This window comes from Antechinus flavipes, chromosome 2 (genome assembly GCF_016432865.1).
Source record: "Antechinus flavipes isolate AdamAnt ecotype Samford, QLD, Australia chromosome 2, AdamAnt_v2, whole genome shotgun sequence".
Lineage (NCBI taxonomy): Eukaryota > Metazoa > Chordata > Mammalia > Dasyuromorphia > Dasyuridae > Antechinus > Antechinus flavipes.
The window spans coordinates 282,754,124-282,772,387 of NC_067399.1; the positions used below are offsets into that span (position 1 = coordinate 282,754,124).

Here is an 18,264-nt window from a genome sequence, read left to right on the forward strand (position 1 = left end):
CTTACATGAACTGATGCTAACTGAAATGAGCAGAACCAGGAGATCATTATATACCTCAACAACGATACTGTTTGAGAATGTATTCTGATGGAAGGGGATTTCTTTGACAAAGAGACCTGAGTTTCAATTGATAAATGACGGACAAAAGCAGCTACACCCAAAGAAAGAACACTGGGAAACGAATGTGAACTATCTGCATTTTTGTTTTTCTTCCCGGGTTATTTATACCTTCTGAATCCAATTCTCCCTATGCAACAAGAGAACTGTTCGGTTCTGCAAACATATATTGTATCTAGGATATACTGCAACATATCCAACATATAAAGGACTGCTTGCCATCTAGGGGAGGGGGTGGAGGGAGGAAGGGAAAAAAATTGGAACAGAAACGAGTGTCAATATAAAGTAATTATTAAATAAAAATTAAAAAAAAATAAAAATTAAAAAAAAAAAAGAAGAAGAAGAAAGACAAGGGTTAGGAGTAGCCTTTGTTTAATCTTGATCTTAAAAAAAGGAAAAAAATATATACTAAGGGAGAAAGAAAGGAAATTTAGGGAAATTTACCTCACGTAATGATGACCAGAAGGTAGACATTTCTACAGATAAGGAGAAAAGGATATAGAGGAACAACTGACACTTGAACCTTAGTCTCATCTGAATTTTTCAAAAGAAAGAAGATTACATAGAGGCATATGCACAAATAGACTGGGATATAAATGAGTACTAAGTAAGACAAGCAGTAAAGATGTACAAAAATACTTAAAGTTCTTTCTGAGGTGACAAAGAATGAGAACCTGAAGGGATGCCTATCATTTCAAGAATGACTGTGGTTTATAAATATGACAGAATACTATTGTGCTCTAAGAAATGATATAGGTTGTAATTTCTGAGAAACTTGAGATTTGTATGAAATCCTTCCATTGAACTATGACCAGTCCATATTTAAGAACTATACTTAAGAACTTTTAGAAAAATGTTGACATTGTTATTTATGATTTGTAATAAAAAATAAAACTAATAGAGACTAGTTCTTTGGACTTTTAAAGTCATAAATCATATTGTTTTTCAAGTCTTTTTCATTCAGGAGTTCTTGACCTTTTTTGTGTCATGAACAGAAGGATAGCTTTTTTGTACTCTGATGAAGGCTACAGGCCTGTTTTTAATGTAATGTTTTTGAATGAATAAAACAAAATATGCCGGAGTATACAACTAATTATCTTAAAAATAAATATAAAAAAAATTTAAGTCCCAGCACACTACAATAAAAATAACCCTTAAAATGTATTAATACAAGTATGAAGGCAGTATTTTATATGATTTACTAATAGCTGTCTTTGACAATTCCAAAGGGCTCATGATGAAAAATGCTATCTACCTCCAGAGAAATAATTGATGGATTCTGAAAGCAGATTGAAGTTTTTTCTCCCCTCTGTATATTTTTTATGTATTTTTTTTGTACGTGTGAAGTTCTGTGTCATATTTCATAATATGACTAATATGGTAATACATTTTGCTTGATTGAAAATGTATAACTTACATTAAATTGCTTATTGTCTCATTGAGGGAAAAAGGGAGGGAACAGAGGAAATTTGAAATTAAAATTTTTTTAAAGTTAATATTAATATTAAATTTTTTTCTTTATTTATCATTGGGAAAATATTTTAAAGGATATTAACATTATATATAGCATGATTTTAATGGGACCTATTTTAAGGGGTTATGTGTAAATAGTTTTATTGCATATGGAATTAACTATATTCATTATCTCCGGTTTGAAAAACTAAGACTTTTTTGTGGTGAAATCATAGTCCTATGTAAAAACAATAACAAAAACTACTTCTGCCTTCTTTAACCAAATATAAATTAAGTTAGGAAAGAGGTAAATGAGAGTATTATCACAAAACAGAATAAGAAGATAATCATATATAAGAAATTTAGTATCAAAATAGCATGATTTTTTTCCTGATCAGATGTTTATTTTATTTTTTTGTCATCAGATGATTTTTTGGTATTACATCTTGCTGACTTGATCCGCATGGCTTTTATGGCTGCAACAGACCACAGTGATCAGCTCCGTCTTTCTGGTCTTCAGACACTATTAGTAGTTGTTCGGCAATTTGCAACTATTCCTGAACCAGAATTCCCAGGTCATGTGATTCTGGAACAGTATCAAGCCAATGTAAGACATTGTATGACTGTGCTAAAATATCAGTGATAGTCATCTTAAAAGCTTCATAACAAAATGGGGCTTCCAACAAGCCTGAGAAGGAAATTGAGTAGAAGTTCAGTTGTTTCAATTTTCTAGATGGTTTATGTTGCTCTTTGATATATGAAAAAATTATTATTATAACTTTTTTCTTTATGAATTTGGTTAGTGAAGAAATCTGTCATGTAAGATCATTCACAAAATATGCAGGCAATTAATATAACAATAAAACATCGTAAATAGTGAAAAGATTGTTCATATTCTCTTTAGGTTATTCGTTACAAATTATTGTCACAGAAGAGAATAATATATGGGACTTTGTGAAAATATTCCACACATAAGACAATGTAATTTTATACTATGGAATCTATGTTCTAGATTTCTTTGAAACTAATTGTATTTATAGTTGTGCCTCAAGAATCCTAGGAAGATTATAATTTGTCTCAAAATCCTCTAGCAACATTGATCCAAGAAAACTTCCTGCTATGATTCCAAGATAGCAAAGAAGACTAAAAAATAGGCAGATCAGTGTAGTTCACTTCCTGGTTAGCATTCTCTATTCACTTCTTTCCAGAAGTTAATGTTACTGTATACTTAGGTTAGGTAAGGAGAAAGCCAGGGGAGGGAATTGAAATTATTTTAGAATATTACCACTTATTTGAATTTAACCAATAGAAGCTTTCTTCTATTGATATTTTCATGTTTCATGTTTTTTCCTTTTTCATGTTATTTATTATCAGGTGGGAGCAGCACTTAGACCAGCTTTTACTTCAGATACACCACCAGATGTAACTGCCAAAGCATGTCAGGTAAGGACTTAAAAAGACAAAGTATTAAATTATAAACCTCAAGGCCAAACTTTCAGATGTTGATATTTTTTAATATATTTTTCTAACTATTGACATTGCTTCTTTTCCCCTCTTTTTGAAAACTTTGGTTGTAATCGTATTTTTATTAAACTAGGTTTATATCTTTGAATTCTTATAAAATAAGATTATAGTGATCCTTTTTTTTTTTTCCCCTGAGGCAATTTGGGGTTAAGTGACTTGTCCAAGGTCACACAACTAGGAAGTGTTAAGTGTCTGAGGTCAAATTTGAACTCAGGTCCTCCTAACTTCAGGGCTGGTGCTTTATCTACTGCACCACCTACCTGCCCACAATGATCCATTTTCTAAGCAGTCATCACTATAACATTTAAATGAAATTGATTTTAAGTTGAGTTATCAGATAATCTTACATATTAAACTTTAAATTATATAAAATAGAGACAATTAGCTTGCATAAATTAACTCTGCCAACCATCCAATAATATTTAGGTCATTTATTTGAATCCTTTACCAGATACTATCAGATTTCCTAAAAGTAACAATATTGAATGATTACTTCACATTATATTGCAGTATTGGAATCAGATTTTTTTAAAACCTAAGTTCAAGTTTTGCTTCTGCTTCTTTCTAAGTAGCTCTATGACCTTGGATAAAATTATTTACCCTGTCTAAACTTCAGTTTCCTTATGTGTGTAAAATGAAGTTAATATTATATAAAATTAAATTCCATGCCTAAAGTGGTAATAAATATGGCATTTTTTTTCTTATTTCTCCTCACTGAGTTTCTAATTCAGAGATTCAACTAAGCAGTTAGTTGCTCAAAAGAATAAGTAGCTAGAGAGAAAAAAAAGAAATAATTAAAAAAAAAAAAACCTATAACATACAAACTAGGAAATCATGTCTTCAGCAGATACATGGCTTTTCTATCTTATATCATCATTTTTTTTTATTATAGATTTTTTATTTACAAGATATATGCATGGGTAGTTTTTCAGCATTGACCCTTGCAAAACCTGTTCCAACTTTCCCCCTCCTTCCCTCAGATGGCAGGTAGACCAATACATGTTAAATATGTTCAAATATATATTAAATATAACATGTATATATATCCATACAGTTATTTTGCTGTACAAGAAGAAACAGACTATGAAATAATGTAAAATTAACCTGTGAAGGAAATCAAAAATGCAAGAGGGCAAAAACAGAGGAATTGGAAGTGCTATGTAGTGGTTCACACTCATTTCCCAGAGTTCTTTTGCTGGGTATAGCTGGTTCTATTCATTATTGAACAAATGGAACTGATTTGGTTCATCTCATTGTTAAAGAGAGCCACGTCCATCAGAACTGATTATCTTGTATCATCATTGGCAATTTTTAAAAATTGATTAAAAATAGAACTATGTGTTTTCCAAATTATCAAATTCCTTTTATCCCAAATTATCCAAATTCTAAATTATTTTTGATTTGAGTAATTTTTAAACTAAATTTTAATTGTTAAGTATATGTTTAATCTGAGAATTACTCTGGAGTTTATTCCATCAAGATTAGAAATTTCATTTAAATGTTAATCCAGACATTTCTCTGTTTACACTTTTGGGTAGTTGTCATTGTTTTCCTCCCATATTAATTAACCTTAAGAAAACTTCTCCACTTGTAGTTTTTATTACTTTTCATTACAGTCACTACATTCATTTTCTTACTTTCTTCTTCAACTTTTAAATCATGATTTTCAATTAATTATATTGTTCTGGCATCTGTACCACCCTCAGCATTTTATATGATAACACTATTTTCAGTAAATAGGTTCCTAATATAGAAATAATGACCACCAAAATCACATGTACATCATTTATAATTTTAAAAAATAAAATATATCTTATTTATCAAACTGCTAGGTTTGCAGTGCCTGGATAGCAAGTGGAGTTGTAAGTGATCTTAATGATCTCCGAAGAGTTCATCAATTGCTTGTATCATCCTTGACGAAAATACAGGCTGGAAAAGAAGCCTTGAGTCAGTTATATAATGAAAGTGCTTCCACAATGGAAATCCTAGCTGTTCTCAAAGCTTGGGCTGAGGTTAGTATTTTTCCATCTATAACTCAATTTTCAGTAATTTCCTTTTTATACATTCAACCACTAAAACTTTAAAAAAAAAAATTAACTGTGTATGTAAAATATATAACAAGCTTTTAAGATTAAAAAACAAAAATTCCTTCCATATTCAGGATAATTTATTTACTGTGGAAACTGATAATTGAACCTTCTCCATCCTTGGTCCCAACTTAAAGCAACAATGATATTGCATATTGCCTACTGTTTTAAAAAGAGTTAAACAGAGGGATGTTCCAATAGTCAAAAGTAAAATCAATTTTCTTGGCAGCTTTAAGCAAAACTATATAACTTTGTGTGGAGAAGAAAGTTCACATTTACATAAGTGATCTATTAAATTTCATATTCTATGATACTTAGAAATTTAAGAACCTACATTGCATCAATTTAAAAAATACTTTTTATTGCATTTTGCATAATCTTCTACAAATTGATAAAGGTGGAAAGGACTTAGGTTATCCTTTCCTGCCATAATTAGCAGTTCGCCATTTTAGGAAAGGTCAAAACAGCAGGAAAGGGTTTCAAAAGTGTATAGGTGAAAGATGAAACAAAGGTTTCAGTTTCTGAGCATTTTGACATATTGAGCAATGCATGCCAATTGCCTAACAAATTGGAGCCAGGCCCCTTCTTAGCCTAGGCCAAGACTTGTATATGTTAAAAACAAATAAGGCCAACTAATTAAAGGAACGATTAAAGGTAATTAGATTTTTAATTGAATGAAAGATTAGGGACTTTTCCAGGTCTGAAGAGGGAAAGATTAAACAGGTACAGTTCCCTGAATTTATTAATTGAGGTATCCTACTCCCCCAAGTATCTATAAACAATCAAAGGAACATTGGAAACAATAACTGATTGATCAGTATGGGGATAGTTTTAAGATAAGCTATGGATTGCTTCAGAAAGTATAATTGTGAGAAAACTCCTTGTGTCAGTCTTAAAATCTGACTTTTCTTTCTGATCAATATAACTGATGTCCTTAGTTAAAGAAGTCTAAGCAACAGGTAGAGGTGATTCTACTTTGCAGTCACACACTTATCTAATAAGATGGGGTCATTAAAGTTCATTTTCCTCTTCGGTTAATCTGGGCAATTTTACAAGTAATTTTCAAAGAAAAATAAAATGAGTTGACCAAAAGGACACAAAAATACTTAGAACAAATGAAGCAAGAAATAAAAATGAAATAGTAGCTCTGAAATTGGAAGGAAAATAAATAGCTTAGAAATGAAGGAGGAAATTTCTACCCAATTAGCATATTCTCTTATCAGAAACAATTGGACTAGAAAACAAGTTGAGAGAACTAAGAATTCTCAGACCTTTTTTTTCCCCTGAGGCAATTGGGATTAAGTGACTTGCCCAGGGTCACACAGCTAGGAAATATTAAGTATCTGAGGCCAGATTTGAGCTCAGGTCTTCCTGACTTCAAGGCTGGTGCTCTATCCACTGCACTATCTAGCTGCCCCAGTCATCAATCAGACTTCTTGAAAACCATGATCAAAAAAAAAAAAAAAAAAAAAAAAAAAACCGACTCTGATGTCATATATTAGAAAATCATAAAATGACCCACAATTACACAATAAGATTCCAATTGTCATTCCTAAAAGAACTTTGAAGAAAAAAGTTTGGGTTCCTAGGAATCAGTCAAGTTCAGACAAGTCTTGGCAGCATCTAATTTAAAGTATAGGAAATCTTGAAAAATGATTTTCCAAAAGCAAAAAGTTAGAGGATTGAAATTAGGACAAACTTACTAAGTAAGACTTGCAAATTGAGTATGATCCCAAAAGGGACAAAATGGATTTTTAATAGAATATGGTACATTCAGGCATTGCTAATGAAAACGTCAGAAGAAAATACAGAGGATCATTCAGACAAAGAAACTGAGAAAAACCTAGACAAGTTGATGCATTTGAGCAATTAAGATGGCCTAATCAATAATGAGGGGCTTAAGTTCTGTTACAAAGGAAAAAAAATGGAAGTTACACCTTCCCCAACTTCCAAATTTTCTTTTATTTTTTTTTGTCTATTTCTTATAGTATTTTATTTTTCCAAATACATGCAAAGATTGTATTCAACATTCACCTTTTGCAAAATCTTGTGTTCCAAATTTTTCTCCCTCTCCCCCCCACACTAATACAGCAAGCAGTCTGATATAGCCTATAAATGTACAGTTCTTCTAAACATATTTCCATATGAATCATGCTGCACAAGAAAAATCATATCAAAAGCGAAAAAAACAAGCAAACAACAACACAAAAGGTGAAGAATATCATGCTTTTCAGTCTCCATAGTTCTCTCTCTGGATGTGAATGATACTTTCCATCACAAGTCTATTGGAATTGCTTTGAATCATCTCATTGTTGAAAAGAACCAAATCCCTCACAGTTGATCATCACATAATCTTATTATATTATTGAATACAATGTTCTCTTATTCTGCTCACTTCACTTAGTATCAATTCATGTAAGTCTTTACAGGCTTTTCTGAAATTATCCTGCTCATCATTTCTTATACAACAATAATATTCTGCTACATTTATATGTAATAACTTATTCAGCCATTCCCCAACTGATAGACATCCATTCAATTTCTAGTTTATTATCACTACAAAAAGGGCTGCTGTAAACATTTCTGCACATGTGGGTCCTTTTCCCTCTCTTCAACTTCCTTATTTTCAAGAATGAGAGAGAGAGAGAATTAAGTAAGACAGAGGCCTAGATACGGCTCTGTTCTGTTTTGACTATCTTGAGAAAAGAAAGAAAAGGAAATTTTCTTACAATTCTGTAATTCTTATAACAAAGAGCAAAAGGAGTATGCAAACATAAAGGAAAGGGTGGGTAAACCAGTCATCCTCAGAGTGAGGATGACCCTCTTATCTAGAGAAAAGTTTGAGCACGCTGACAGAGTTTGGTATAGTAATACATTAAGCTCAACAGGGAAACAGAGTTCAAGAGGAATTATTGCTGGAATGGTCAAAAGCAATAAAATTCAGCTTCAGGGTGCAGATCATAAAAGAAGATATTAAAAAAAGAGAAAGTACTAGAATCTGTGATCAAGATCTGGGCAAGCTAAAGAGAAGAGGAGCAGTAGAATAGGAAAAAATCACTTGGGTTATAGATTACTGACTTTTTAATCACTTTTCTCTCCTTTATGATGGGAAAATATAAGATAATATGAACTCCTGAAGTAAGGTATAATACTTAAGTTACTAAAAACACCTGTATTCATAGGCATGGTTTCAAATAAAGCCTCTTATAACCTGATTTGTAGAAATACTGTGGCACTTCTCTCTGGCTTGTGCATCTCCATAATATGGTTAGTCAAGAGCAAAAATCTAAGGTTGTGGTTTTTTTGTGCTAGTTCAGTGCTTCCATGGAAAAGTACCCAGCTACTTACATTTCTGTATGGACATAATATGAAGTCTGGTTTTGACAGAGTTGGGATTATCAAAGATTTATTTATAAGATTATTCACGTAATGTAGCACTCTCAAAATTTGCCTGGGAATTGAGTGGGCACCTGTGCAACCTATCCAGTTGACTGTTCTTTTTACCCTGTCATTTGAAGAAGAAATTGAGACTGAATCAGGAAGAATTAAGTCAAGGAGAGTAACTGATGAATTCAAAGCTAGAAATCTAATTAGTTTTGGATTTGGGTCATTCCTACTATAGTGGGTAAATATCACTGGATAAATTCTATCAGAGAGGCGGTGCCTCTAATTAGTACTAGGAGAAAGTTTAGATCCTACTAGCAGAATGACATGGGAAAATAGAATGCCTCTGGACAGCTTGTTGGTGGGGAAAGGACAATACTTTTAGTATAGCCCTGTCAGAAGAATTAGCAGAAAATTTAGGGATCAGTTATCCATCCTGTGTAAGGAGATCTGTGCAGAAGTTAAACTTTTATGAAGTGAGATGTAAAAAGTATTAGCCAAATTTGAGAGGTTGGAAAAGGATGTGGGAAACCAATTTATTTATTTATTTTGATTTTGATTTTTTTAAATATTATTTTTATTAAAGTTTTTTAAAAACATATGCATATAATTCTTTGACATTAACCCCTGCAAAACTTTGTATTTCAATTTTCCCCCCATTCCCCCATCCCCTCCCCTAGATGGCAAGTAGTCCAATATATGTTAAACATAGTAGAAATACATATTAATTCCAATATATGCATATATATTTATACAATTATCTTGCTACACGAGAAAAATCTAATCAAACCAGAAAAAAAATTAGAAAAAAAAATGCAAGCAAACAACAACAAAGAGTGACAATGCTGTGTTGTGGACCACACTCAGTTCCCACAGTCCTCTCTGGATGTAGATGGCTGAAGATCATTGCAACTGGTCTGAATCATCTCATTGTTGAGAAGAGTCACATCCATCAGAATTGATTGTTGTATAGTCTTCCTGTTGCCGTGTACAATGATTTCCTGGTTCTGCTCATTTCACTTAGCATCAGTTCATGTAAGTCTCTCCAGGCTTCTCTGAAGTCATCCTGCTGGTCATTTCTTACAGAATAATGGTATTCATATACCATAACTTATTCAGCCATCTCTCCTTCCCTTCATTAAGATCTCTTTGGGATATAAGCCCAATAGAAATACTGCTAGATCAAAGGGTATGCACAGTTTGATATCCCTTTGGGCATAGTTCCAAATTGCTCTCCAAAATGGTTGGATACTTTCACAACTCCACCAACAATGCATCAGTGTTCCAGTTTTCCCACATCCCCTCCAATATTCATCATTACCTTTTCCCATCATCTTAGCCAATCTGACAGGTGTGTCGTGGTATCTCAGAGTTGTCTTAATTTGCATTCCTCTGATCAATAATGATTTAGAGCATCTTTTTATATGCCTAGAAATAGAAACCAAATTATTTAAAAGGGGTGGGGGATTGTAAGACATGGATAGACATTTATTTGGTTTCCACGGTTATAAAAATTAAATTAGAGAAATAAAACTTGAATTAGAAAATTAAAACCCACAAGAATATCAAAAAATAATCTAGAGTAGAGGCTAATTTGTCTTTCCCCAAAAGAATGTAAAAATGTAAAGCTCCTTGGATGCAGGGACTAGCTTTTGTGTTTAGGAATACTAGCTGAGATATGAAAAGAATCTTTTGTTCTTTGTCTAGCCCTTTACAGTTCATTTCCTTTCTTCAAGAATATACGCTCCTTGTAGGCAGGGACTGGCTATGTAAAGAGGGATGGAGATTCTGATCTTGTAACTTCTATAACATCCAATTAATGGGAGAATCAGGAAAGGGACTTGCTCTTGTGGATGGGCAATAAAATCCTGCCTTTGGAGTTTCAAAGTTGTGTCTACTGACCTAGGCACCCATTCTTATGTAAAATAAGTCTTTCCTGCATTTAAAAAAAAAATTATTCACATATTTGGACCTATGCCTAAAGGACCTTTAATTCAACAAAACCACTTTTAAGTCTGTATCCCAAAGAGATCATAAAAAAGAGGGAAAAGAGTAACATACAAAAATATAGCAGCTATTTTTGTGGTAGCAAACCATTGGAAAAGTAGGCATGTTCATCAGTTTGAGAATGACTGAACAAGCTATGGTATTTAAATGTACTGAAATGCAACAGGTAGATTTCAGAAAAACCTGGAAAGATTTGTAGCAATTGATGCAAAGTGAAATGAACAGAACCAAGGAAACATTGTACACATTAAGAGGAACATTGTGTTTTTGATAAACTATAAACAACTTAACTCTTAGCAGCCCAATGATCTAATATAAGTACATAGGACTCATGAAGGAAAATGCTGTCCACATTCAGCTAAATTCAGATGGACTCTGACAGATTGAAGCTTATTTTATTCTTTTTATGTCTTTTTTCTTTTGATCTGTTTCTCCTTTGACAATTAGGACAAATATGGAGATATGTTTTACATGATAGCATGAAATACTTATATCTTATATCAAATTGCCTGCCATTTTAGGAAAGGGAGAGGGGGAAAAATTTGGAACTTTGAAATCTTATATAACTAGATACTAAAAATTTTCTGGACATGTAATTGGGGGAAAATACTATTTTTTAAAGGTTGAAAAAAGATAAAATTATATTTTGTTATTTTTCAAAATCCCTTTAAGACTTTACTAATGACAGATTAACTTCATCACAGGTTTACATAATTGCTGTAGAGAGACAGAAAAAACAAACTGAGAAACAGAAACAGACTATGAAAATTGTTGGCTCTATGGAGGAAAATGCCAGAGATGTGTCATCTTCCATGGATGGACTTCTAGACTTAGTCCAAACAGATCTTGGAACATTAAGCAAACTCTGGCTTGCTGCTCTTCAAGATTTTGCTCTCCTAACTTTGCCTTCAGAATTTGCTTCCCAACTTCCTCTTGAAGGTAAGATAGTAAAATTGACCCTAAATATTTGTAAATATAGTATTTTTAAAAAATTCTTCATCTGGTAATTCAGTTCAATACATTTATTCTGACATTTTCATTGCTAAATCTAAGGATTCTTTTCTCAATCTTCATCCTTTTTAACCTCAATGCAGTCTTTGACACAGTCCTTCACCTTCTCCTTCATACTCTCTTCTTTCTAGGTTTCCTTGATTCTATTTTATAGCAGTTCTCTTCCTCCCCATCTGGTTGCTTCTTAAGTCTTTTTTGCTGGATCATTATCCAGATCATGACCACTAATAGAGAGTGACAGCCAAGGCTCTGTCTTGAACCATCTTCTCTTTTCCCTCTATAGGGTAGAGTAATCTTATCAGCTTCAGTGCATTAAGTTTTCATCTCTTTGCTATGATTGTCAATTCATGTTTAATCTGTGGGCTAATCTTCAGACTCATATCTCCAGCCTGTCCAGTAGACATCTTAAACTCAGTATGTCCAAAATAAAATTCAGTATCCTCCTTCACTTCCCTCTTTTTATCTTGCCTTTTACTAACGAGAGTACCACCATCTTTGTAGTTACCCAGGTTAAAGTAGATGTTATCTTCAACTCTTTTTCTTTTAGACTGGGCCTAAAATGTAGCAGAACCTTCTGAGCTCGTATTGATCTGATCATTCACACTCAGATACCTTGACCCTAACATAGTGATGTCATTTTGCTTCTTCCATCAATCTAAGAGCTCCTTTCTATCAGTTATCCTCCATATCTAATCTGTTTAATCTTCTACTTTCATACTATGCTGCCTGACACCTGTTATTCTATGATACTGCTATCACCCAGCTATAAACAATCATCACCTCATGCCTTGACCACTGTAGTAGACTTCTGATTGTTTTTGTGCCTCAAGTCTCTTTCCCCACTATAATCCAATCTCCATTCAACTGTCAACTTGATCTTCCTTTCTATCAGACTCCAGCAGTTCTCTCTCATCTCTAGGATCAAATATAAAATCTTGTGTTTGGCATTCAAAATCCTTGCTAGCCTGCAATTCATATGTTACTGGCTTCCTTGCTATTTCTCAAATCCAAAATTTTTTCTCCCAATTCAGAACATTTTTTAACAGACAATCTCAAATGCCTGAAACACTCTCCCTTATCATCTCCATCTTCTTCAAGTCTCAGTTAATGTTCCATCTTCTGTAAGAAACCTTTTATCAGTTTCACAGACAAGAAATTGGGGGATTTGGAGGAACATTGGGAGGAATGTTAGTTCTCTTTTAATCATGTTGAGTTTGAAGTGACTACAGATTATCAATCAGCCAGCAAGTATCTATAAAGCATCATCAGGTGGAGATGCCAAAGAAGTCTTTTCTTCTGCCTCTGCTTCTCTCTGTGCTGCTGAACAAAACTGAAGAAAGTTATATAACCTCACTGATTGTGTCCAATACAGAGTTTTAATTAACTTTTTTCACTTAAAAAAACATGTATTTCCTCTTTTTTTCATCTTTAACAGCTGAAGAAAAGTATTTTTAAGGCCTCAAAATAGATAGGTGGAAATTTGCTTTACTTGTCCACTATAAATTTGTACTGTCTAACCTCATCTGGCTTTTGTTGCAACAAGGAAACCTTTTTACTTCTCCTTAATTGGCTCTTCATTGAATTCACCACAGTAGCTCTTCCAAAGCTCCTCTTGTTTTCTAAGACTTCCATAATCACTCTCACAACTAAAGACCTCAGTGAATATTTAGAAAACAGAAGCTATTTGCTACAGGCTCCAACTTCTCTTTTTCTCTCTATCTCAAAGCTTTTTGACATTGTTTCATCCTTAAAAAGCCCTCATTTGACTCTATAATCCTCTCAAATTCTACTGCTTTATATTTCTAGGTAGTAGAAAACCTGTGTAAGGCTTGTTGCTTTCACCTCTTCTCCCCTATGTCTCTTGAATTCAGCTGTTTGAAGTTTTCCAGTTTCATTACCCAGTTGAAGCTGCTCCTTCTAATTACTTAGATATTTTTTATTATCAAAGCTGATGACCTTTTTTTCATTGCTTATCCTTCTTTACTTCTCTGCAGCATCCAACAATTCACCATCCTTTCCCTCTCTATATTTTCTCTCTGGGTTTTCTTTAGTTGGTGCTTCTTCCTTGGTTCTGTTGAGAATACCTCCATCCTTCCAAACATTTCAGGTTCTAGTTCTGAAGTCATCTTCACTTGTCATTCTCTTTTACTCTACATTTCCAATTAATTGTGAATAAAGTCCTAGACTTCTGTCTTCACGGTATCCCTTTTTTGTGCTTATAATGTTACTACTCCAGTCCAGTTTCTCATCACCCCTCATCTGAACTGTTGCAACAACCTCCCAATTGCTCCCTGCTTGTTTCTTCTCTTTCCAATATATTCTGCACACACTTAACAGAGTGATTTTTCTAAAACACAGGTCTCATCATGTGGTTCTACCCTGTCAACTCCAGTAGTTTTCTTTTACCTCTAGGGTTAAATCTTCTGTTTGGCATGTAAAGCCTTTTACAATATGGCCCTAACCTGCATTTCCTGTTTTATTACACATGGCATCCCTATTCTTTAAATACAATACTCTCATCTTCTATCTTTGCACTGACTATCCCTTGTCTCTGGAATATACTGAAATCTTCTCACCTTCTTCATTTCTTACAAACTAATTCTCTTCAAGAGAACCTCAAGCACAGTATGTATAGTTTTTCTTGTTTCCACCAGCTGCTAGTATCTACTCTCCAAAATTACCTTTTGTTTGAATATATTTCTATGTACACATATTGTCTCTCCTATTAAAATTTGTGCTATTTAAAGGGGGAAGTATTGTATGATTTTTGTGTTTTGTATCCCCAAGCTTAACATAGGACCGACCATAATGTATTTAAAGAATACCTATTGATTATTAAATAATCATTAGAGAACTGTGTTCCTGACGCCAATCAACAGAAGGGTCTGCTTGACAGTAACAAAAGCTACAAAAAAAGTAAAATTAAGACTGAGAAAAAGATTTTTGGATTAAAACAATTAAAAGATGACTGGCAGGTGGATGGGGTTATCATAATATAGTAATATCTTTTGCAAAGGTATTGGTCAAGGCTACCTTGTCTGGATGATTTTTATAAAGAAAAACCTTCCTATAATTACAAAACAATGAAATTGGGGGGGTGAAAATATGTGGGAGATAACATGGTACAGAGTGCTAGTTCTAAGTTTACAAGATTTGGCTCAAATATTTTCTCAGACACATACCTTTGTGATGCTGAGCAAATCATTTAACCTCTCCAGACATCTGTTTCTTCTGCTGTAAAATGAGGGGGTTTGACTAGATGACTTCTCTCATCCCTTCTAGCTCAGGGTTTTTGATCCTATAAAAATTAGATTATTTGTAACCTTAGACTGGTTTCAAGTCATAGTTATTTGAAATGTTTTCTTAGAAGTCTATTCCTATAGAATGTGCAGGTATACACTCTGTCTCTGATTTTCTCTGTCTCTCTCTCACACACACACACACACATAGACACACACACACATATATATATATATCATAATGCATTAGTTAAGTGACTTTCTTTTAAAAGATTAAGCCTCCCTGGGTAATGTTTAATATTTATTTGTTATTAACTAAAAAGCTTTTAGCATACCGGAACTTCATTGGTTGTTCTTATGGGTTAAGCCAAAAAATAATGTATCAAATAAGGCACATTTATTAAATCACATTTATTAAAATTGAATTTGTTTTCCTTTTTGTAGGTGGAGCTTTCTACACTGCAGAAACTAGTGAAAATGCAAAGCCACACTATCATAATTCGTGGGCTCTTATTCTTCATGCTACAGCATTGTGGCTCACTAGCACAGGCTTCATTGTAGCTGACCCAGATGAAGGAGCAACTAATCTCTCAAGACCTGTAACACCAACTACAATGTGTCAGAGTTCTTCTGGGGCATCAGTGAAATCCCCTGAGGATGTTTATACAGACAGATTTCACCTTATCTTGGGTCAGTGACAGTATATGTTTGTAAGTTATGCTTTATCTCAAATCTGCTCTCAATAGCTGTCAAACTGATCTCAGTAAATAGTGGAATTAATTGAATTTCACTGACTTGTTATTCCCTGTGTTAACAGTAAAAGTTATGAATTCGAAAAAGTACATGCTTAATAATACTTAATTTCCAGTTCAGTATTGGGATATAGGTTGTTTTAGAAATCTGTATCTCAGACTCTCAAAATTACAGGCAATGGAATTTCAGAGATTAATATGGTGCAATGATTAGTAAAAGTTAGATGTTTTAGGTTAATTTTCAAGTATGGTATTATAGCTATCGTGAAACAGGTACAGAATAATGTCTCTCAGTACCTTAAGGACAATATGAGAAAACCATCGACTAAATGAAGTAAACTCTTTTCACTCAATTCCTAGGCATTTTTTATATATTTATGCCGGTATAGCTCTGAAGGAAGTTGACTCTTCTCTATTTCTATTGAAAATCAAGATGTACTTTTAAGTTATGGATTTGGTTTAGTCAGCCATCTTGGGTAACTGATAATTTAAAATTTTTCTTCTGTCATTTTTATAGCTTTCAACAAGATGAAGCATGACTTAAAATTGCAGAGATGAATTTGTATAAGTTCTTTTTTTTTTTTTTTGACAGAGTGCCAAAAGTTTTATTTTAAGCTTTCATATTTTAAAATTGCTGTGAGACTTTGGGGGTAACCTATATGTGTACTCAAATGAAGTCATATATATCATATATTTAAAAGAAATACCAGACCTAAGACATTAAAAGACTGGATGGCTTTATTTTTGACATCACTATTGCTGACTTTTCTTTCTTCACTCCCCATTAAAAACCAGGAGAAAAAGAAAAAAAAAGTTTTTCTTCTTTATTTTTTTTCTCAATAGTATTTTCTCTCTCCACATATATGTAAAGACACTTCAACATTCATTTTTGTAAAACTTTATGTTCAAATTTTTCTCCCTTTCTCCCTGTCCAAGACAGCAAGCAATCTGATGCAAGTTAAAAATGTACTATCCTTTTAAACATTTCCATATTTGTCATGTTGTACAAAAAAAATCAGACCAAAAGAAAACCATGAGGAGAAAGACAAACAAATAAACAAAAAGGTGAAAATACTATGCTTTGACCCATATGTATTCTCCATAGTTCACTCTCTGGATATGATTGGCATTTTTCCTTGAATCACCACATTGTTAGAAGAGCCAAATCCATCATTGTGGATCATCACATGATCCTGTTGTTACTGTGTACAATGTTCTCCTGGTTCTGCTTACTTCATTCAGCATCAGTTCATATAGGTCTTTCTAGGCTTTTCTAAAATCTGCCTGCTCATCATTTCTGTAGAACGTTAATTTCCATTATCTTTATATACCAAAAATTATTCAGCCATTCTGTAACTGATGGACATCCACTCAATTTCCAGTTCTTTGCCTCTGCAAAAAGAGCTGCTAATGATATTTTAACACATCTGGGTCCTTTTCCCTTTTTATATTATCTTCTTGGGATACAGACCCAGTAGTGACACTGCTAGATCAAAGGGTATGCACAGTTTGATAGCTTTGGGCATAGTTCCAAATTGCTCTCCAGAATGGTTGGGCCATTTCACAACTCCACCAACATAGTGTTTGTGTTGCAGTTTTCCCACATTAATTATTATCTTTTCCTGTCAAATTAGCCAATCTGAGAGGTATAAGAGTCTCATAAATTCTACAATTCACTAAATCACTGATTTGACCAGCCAATAAAATTAAGTTTTACATAATGTTGGATTTAGAAGAAATCTTTATTTTAATACTTACTTTAGTTTTTATGAAATTCAAGTTTTAACATGAATTTAGAAAACAAAAATTTAGAAATTTGGGAAATAAAAATGAGTGGAAATATTTGCTTCTCTAGTGTAATTTCAATTTCTGAACTCCCAGAAAATTTTTCCTTAGTTCTTTCACCCTTCAGAAAACAATTCTTGAGTATTGGTAAAAGTTGTGTAGTATGTTTTCATTAGTTTAATTAATCTACATCTCAAAACTAATTCATTTAGGCTCTCTAAATTTATCTGTTTTAACTGTGATTTATTTAAATGATTATATTTTTATTTATTTATTTTATAAAATTTTTATTTTTATAAAATTTTACAAAATAGTTCTCAATGAATCTTTTTATCTATAGGAATCAGTGTGGAATTTCTCTGTTCCCTGCGTTCAGATGCAACCATGGAAAGCATCACTGCTTGTTTACATGCACTGCAGGCTTTACTGGATGTTCCTTGGCCCAGATCTAAGATTGGCAGTGACCAGGTAAATTGTTCATCTGTTATCACTGATTTCATGAATCAATCAATTTGGGTTAAATTATTAACTATAACACTAACTTTCTATGTATTCCCATTAATATAATTTTGTAATTATTATTCTATGGGAAACAGTGAGTTGGCTGCTTTCAGAAAAACTTGGAAAGTTCCTCTAGGAGCTCATGCAAAGTGAAATGTATTGTATACACAGTAATAGCAATATTGTGTGATGATGTTTATTAGTGAATTAGTGAATGACTTTATTCTCAGCAATATAGTGATCCAAGACTACTCTGAAAGACTTAGGATGAAAAATACTATCCATACTTAAAGAAAGAACTAATTGTGTCTGAATCCAGATTGAAGCACACTTTTTTTTTACTTTATTTTTTTGAGAGATTTATTTTCTGGGGGGGTGGGAATCTATGGGTTGTTTTTCTTTTTG

General features: G+C 33.0%; 1 protein-coding gene across 4 annotated transcripts in view; it reads left to right on the forward strand.

Annotated features, from left to right (window-relative positions):
* HEATR5A (HEAT repeat containing 5A) overlaps window positions 1-18,264 on the forward strand; it is a 167,068-nt gene that overhangs the window by 116,048 nt on the left and 32,756 nt on the right. For all 4 annotated transcript variants that reach the window (XR_007950563.1, XR_007950564.1, XM_051977285.1 and 1 more), the window contains exons 25-30: window positions 1,995-2,176; window positions 2,944-3,012; window positions 4,926-5,105; window positions 11,276-11,510; window positions 15,266-15,511; window positions 17,699-17,826. Coding sequence is in view for 2 of the 4 variants with exons in the window: in XM_051977285.1 (XP_051833245.1) it covers window positions 1,995-2,176; window positions 2,944-3,012; window positions 4,926-5,105; window positions 11,276-11,510; window positions 15,266-15,511; window positions 17,699-17,826 (1,040 nt within the window). In the remaining 2 variants the exon portion in view is untranslated. The remainder of the gene's footprint in view (window positions 1-1,994; window positions 2,177-2,943; window positions 3,013-4,925; window positions 5,106-11,275; window positions 11,511-15,265; window positions 15,512-17,698; window positions 17,827-18,264) is intronic.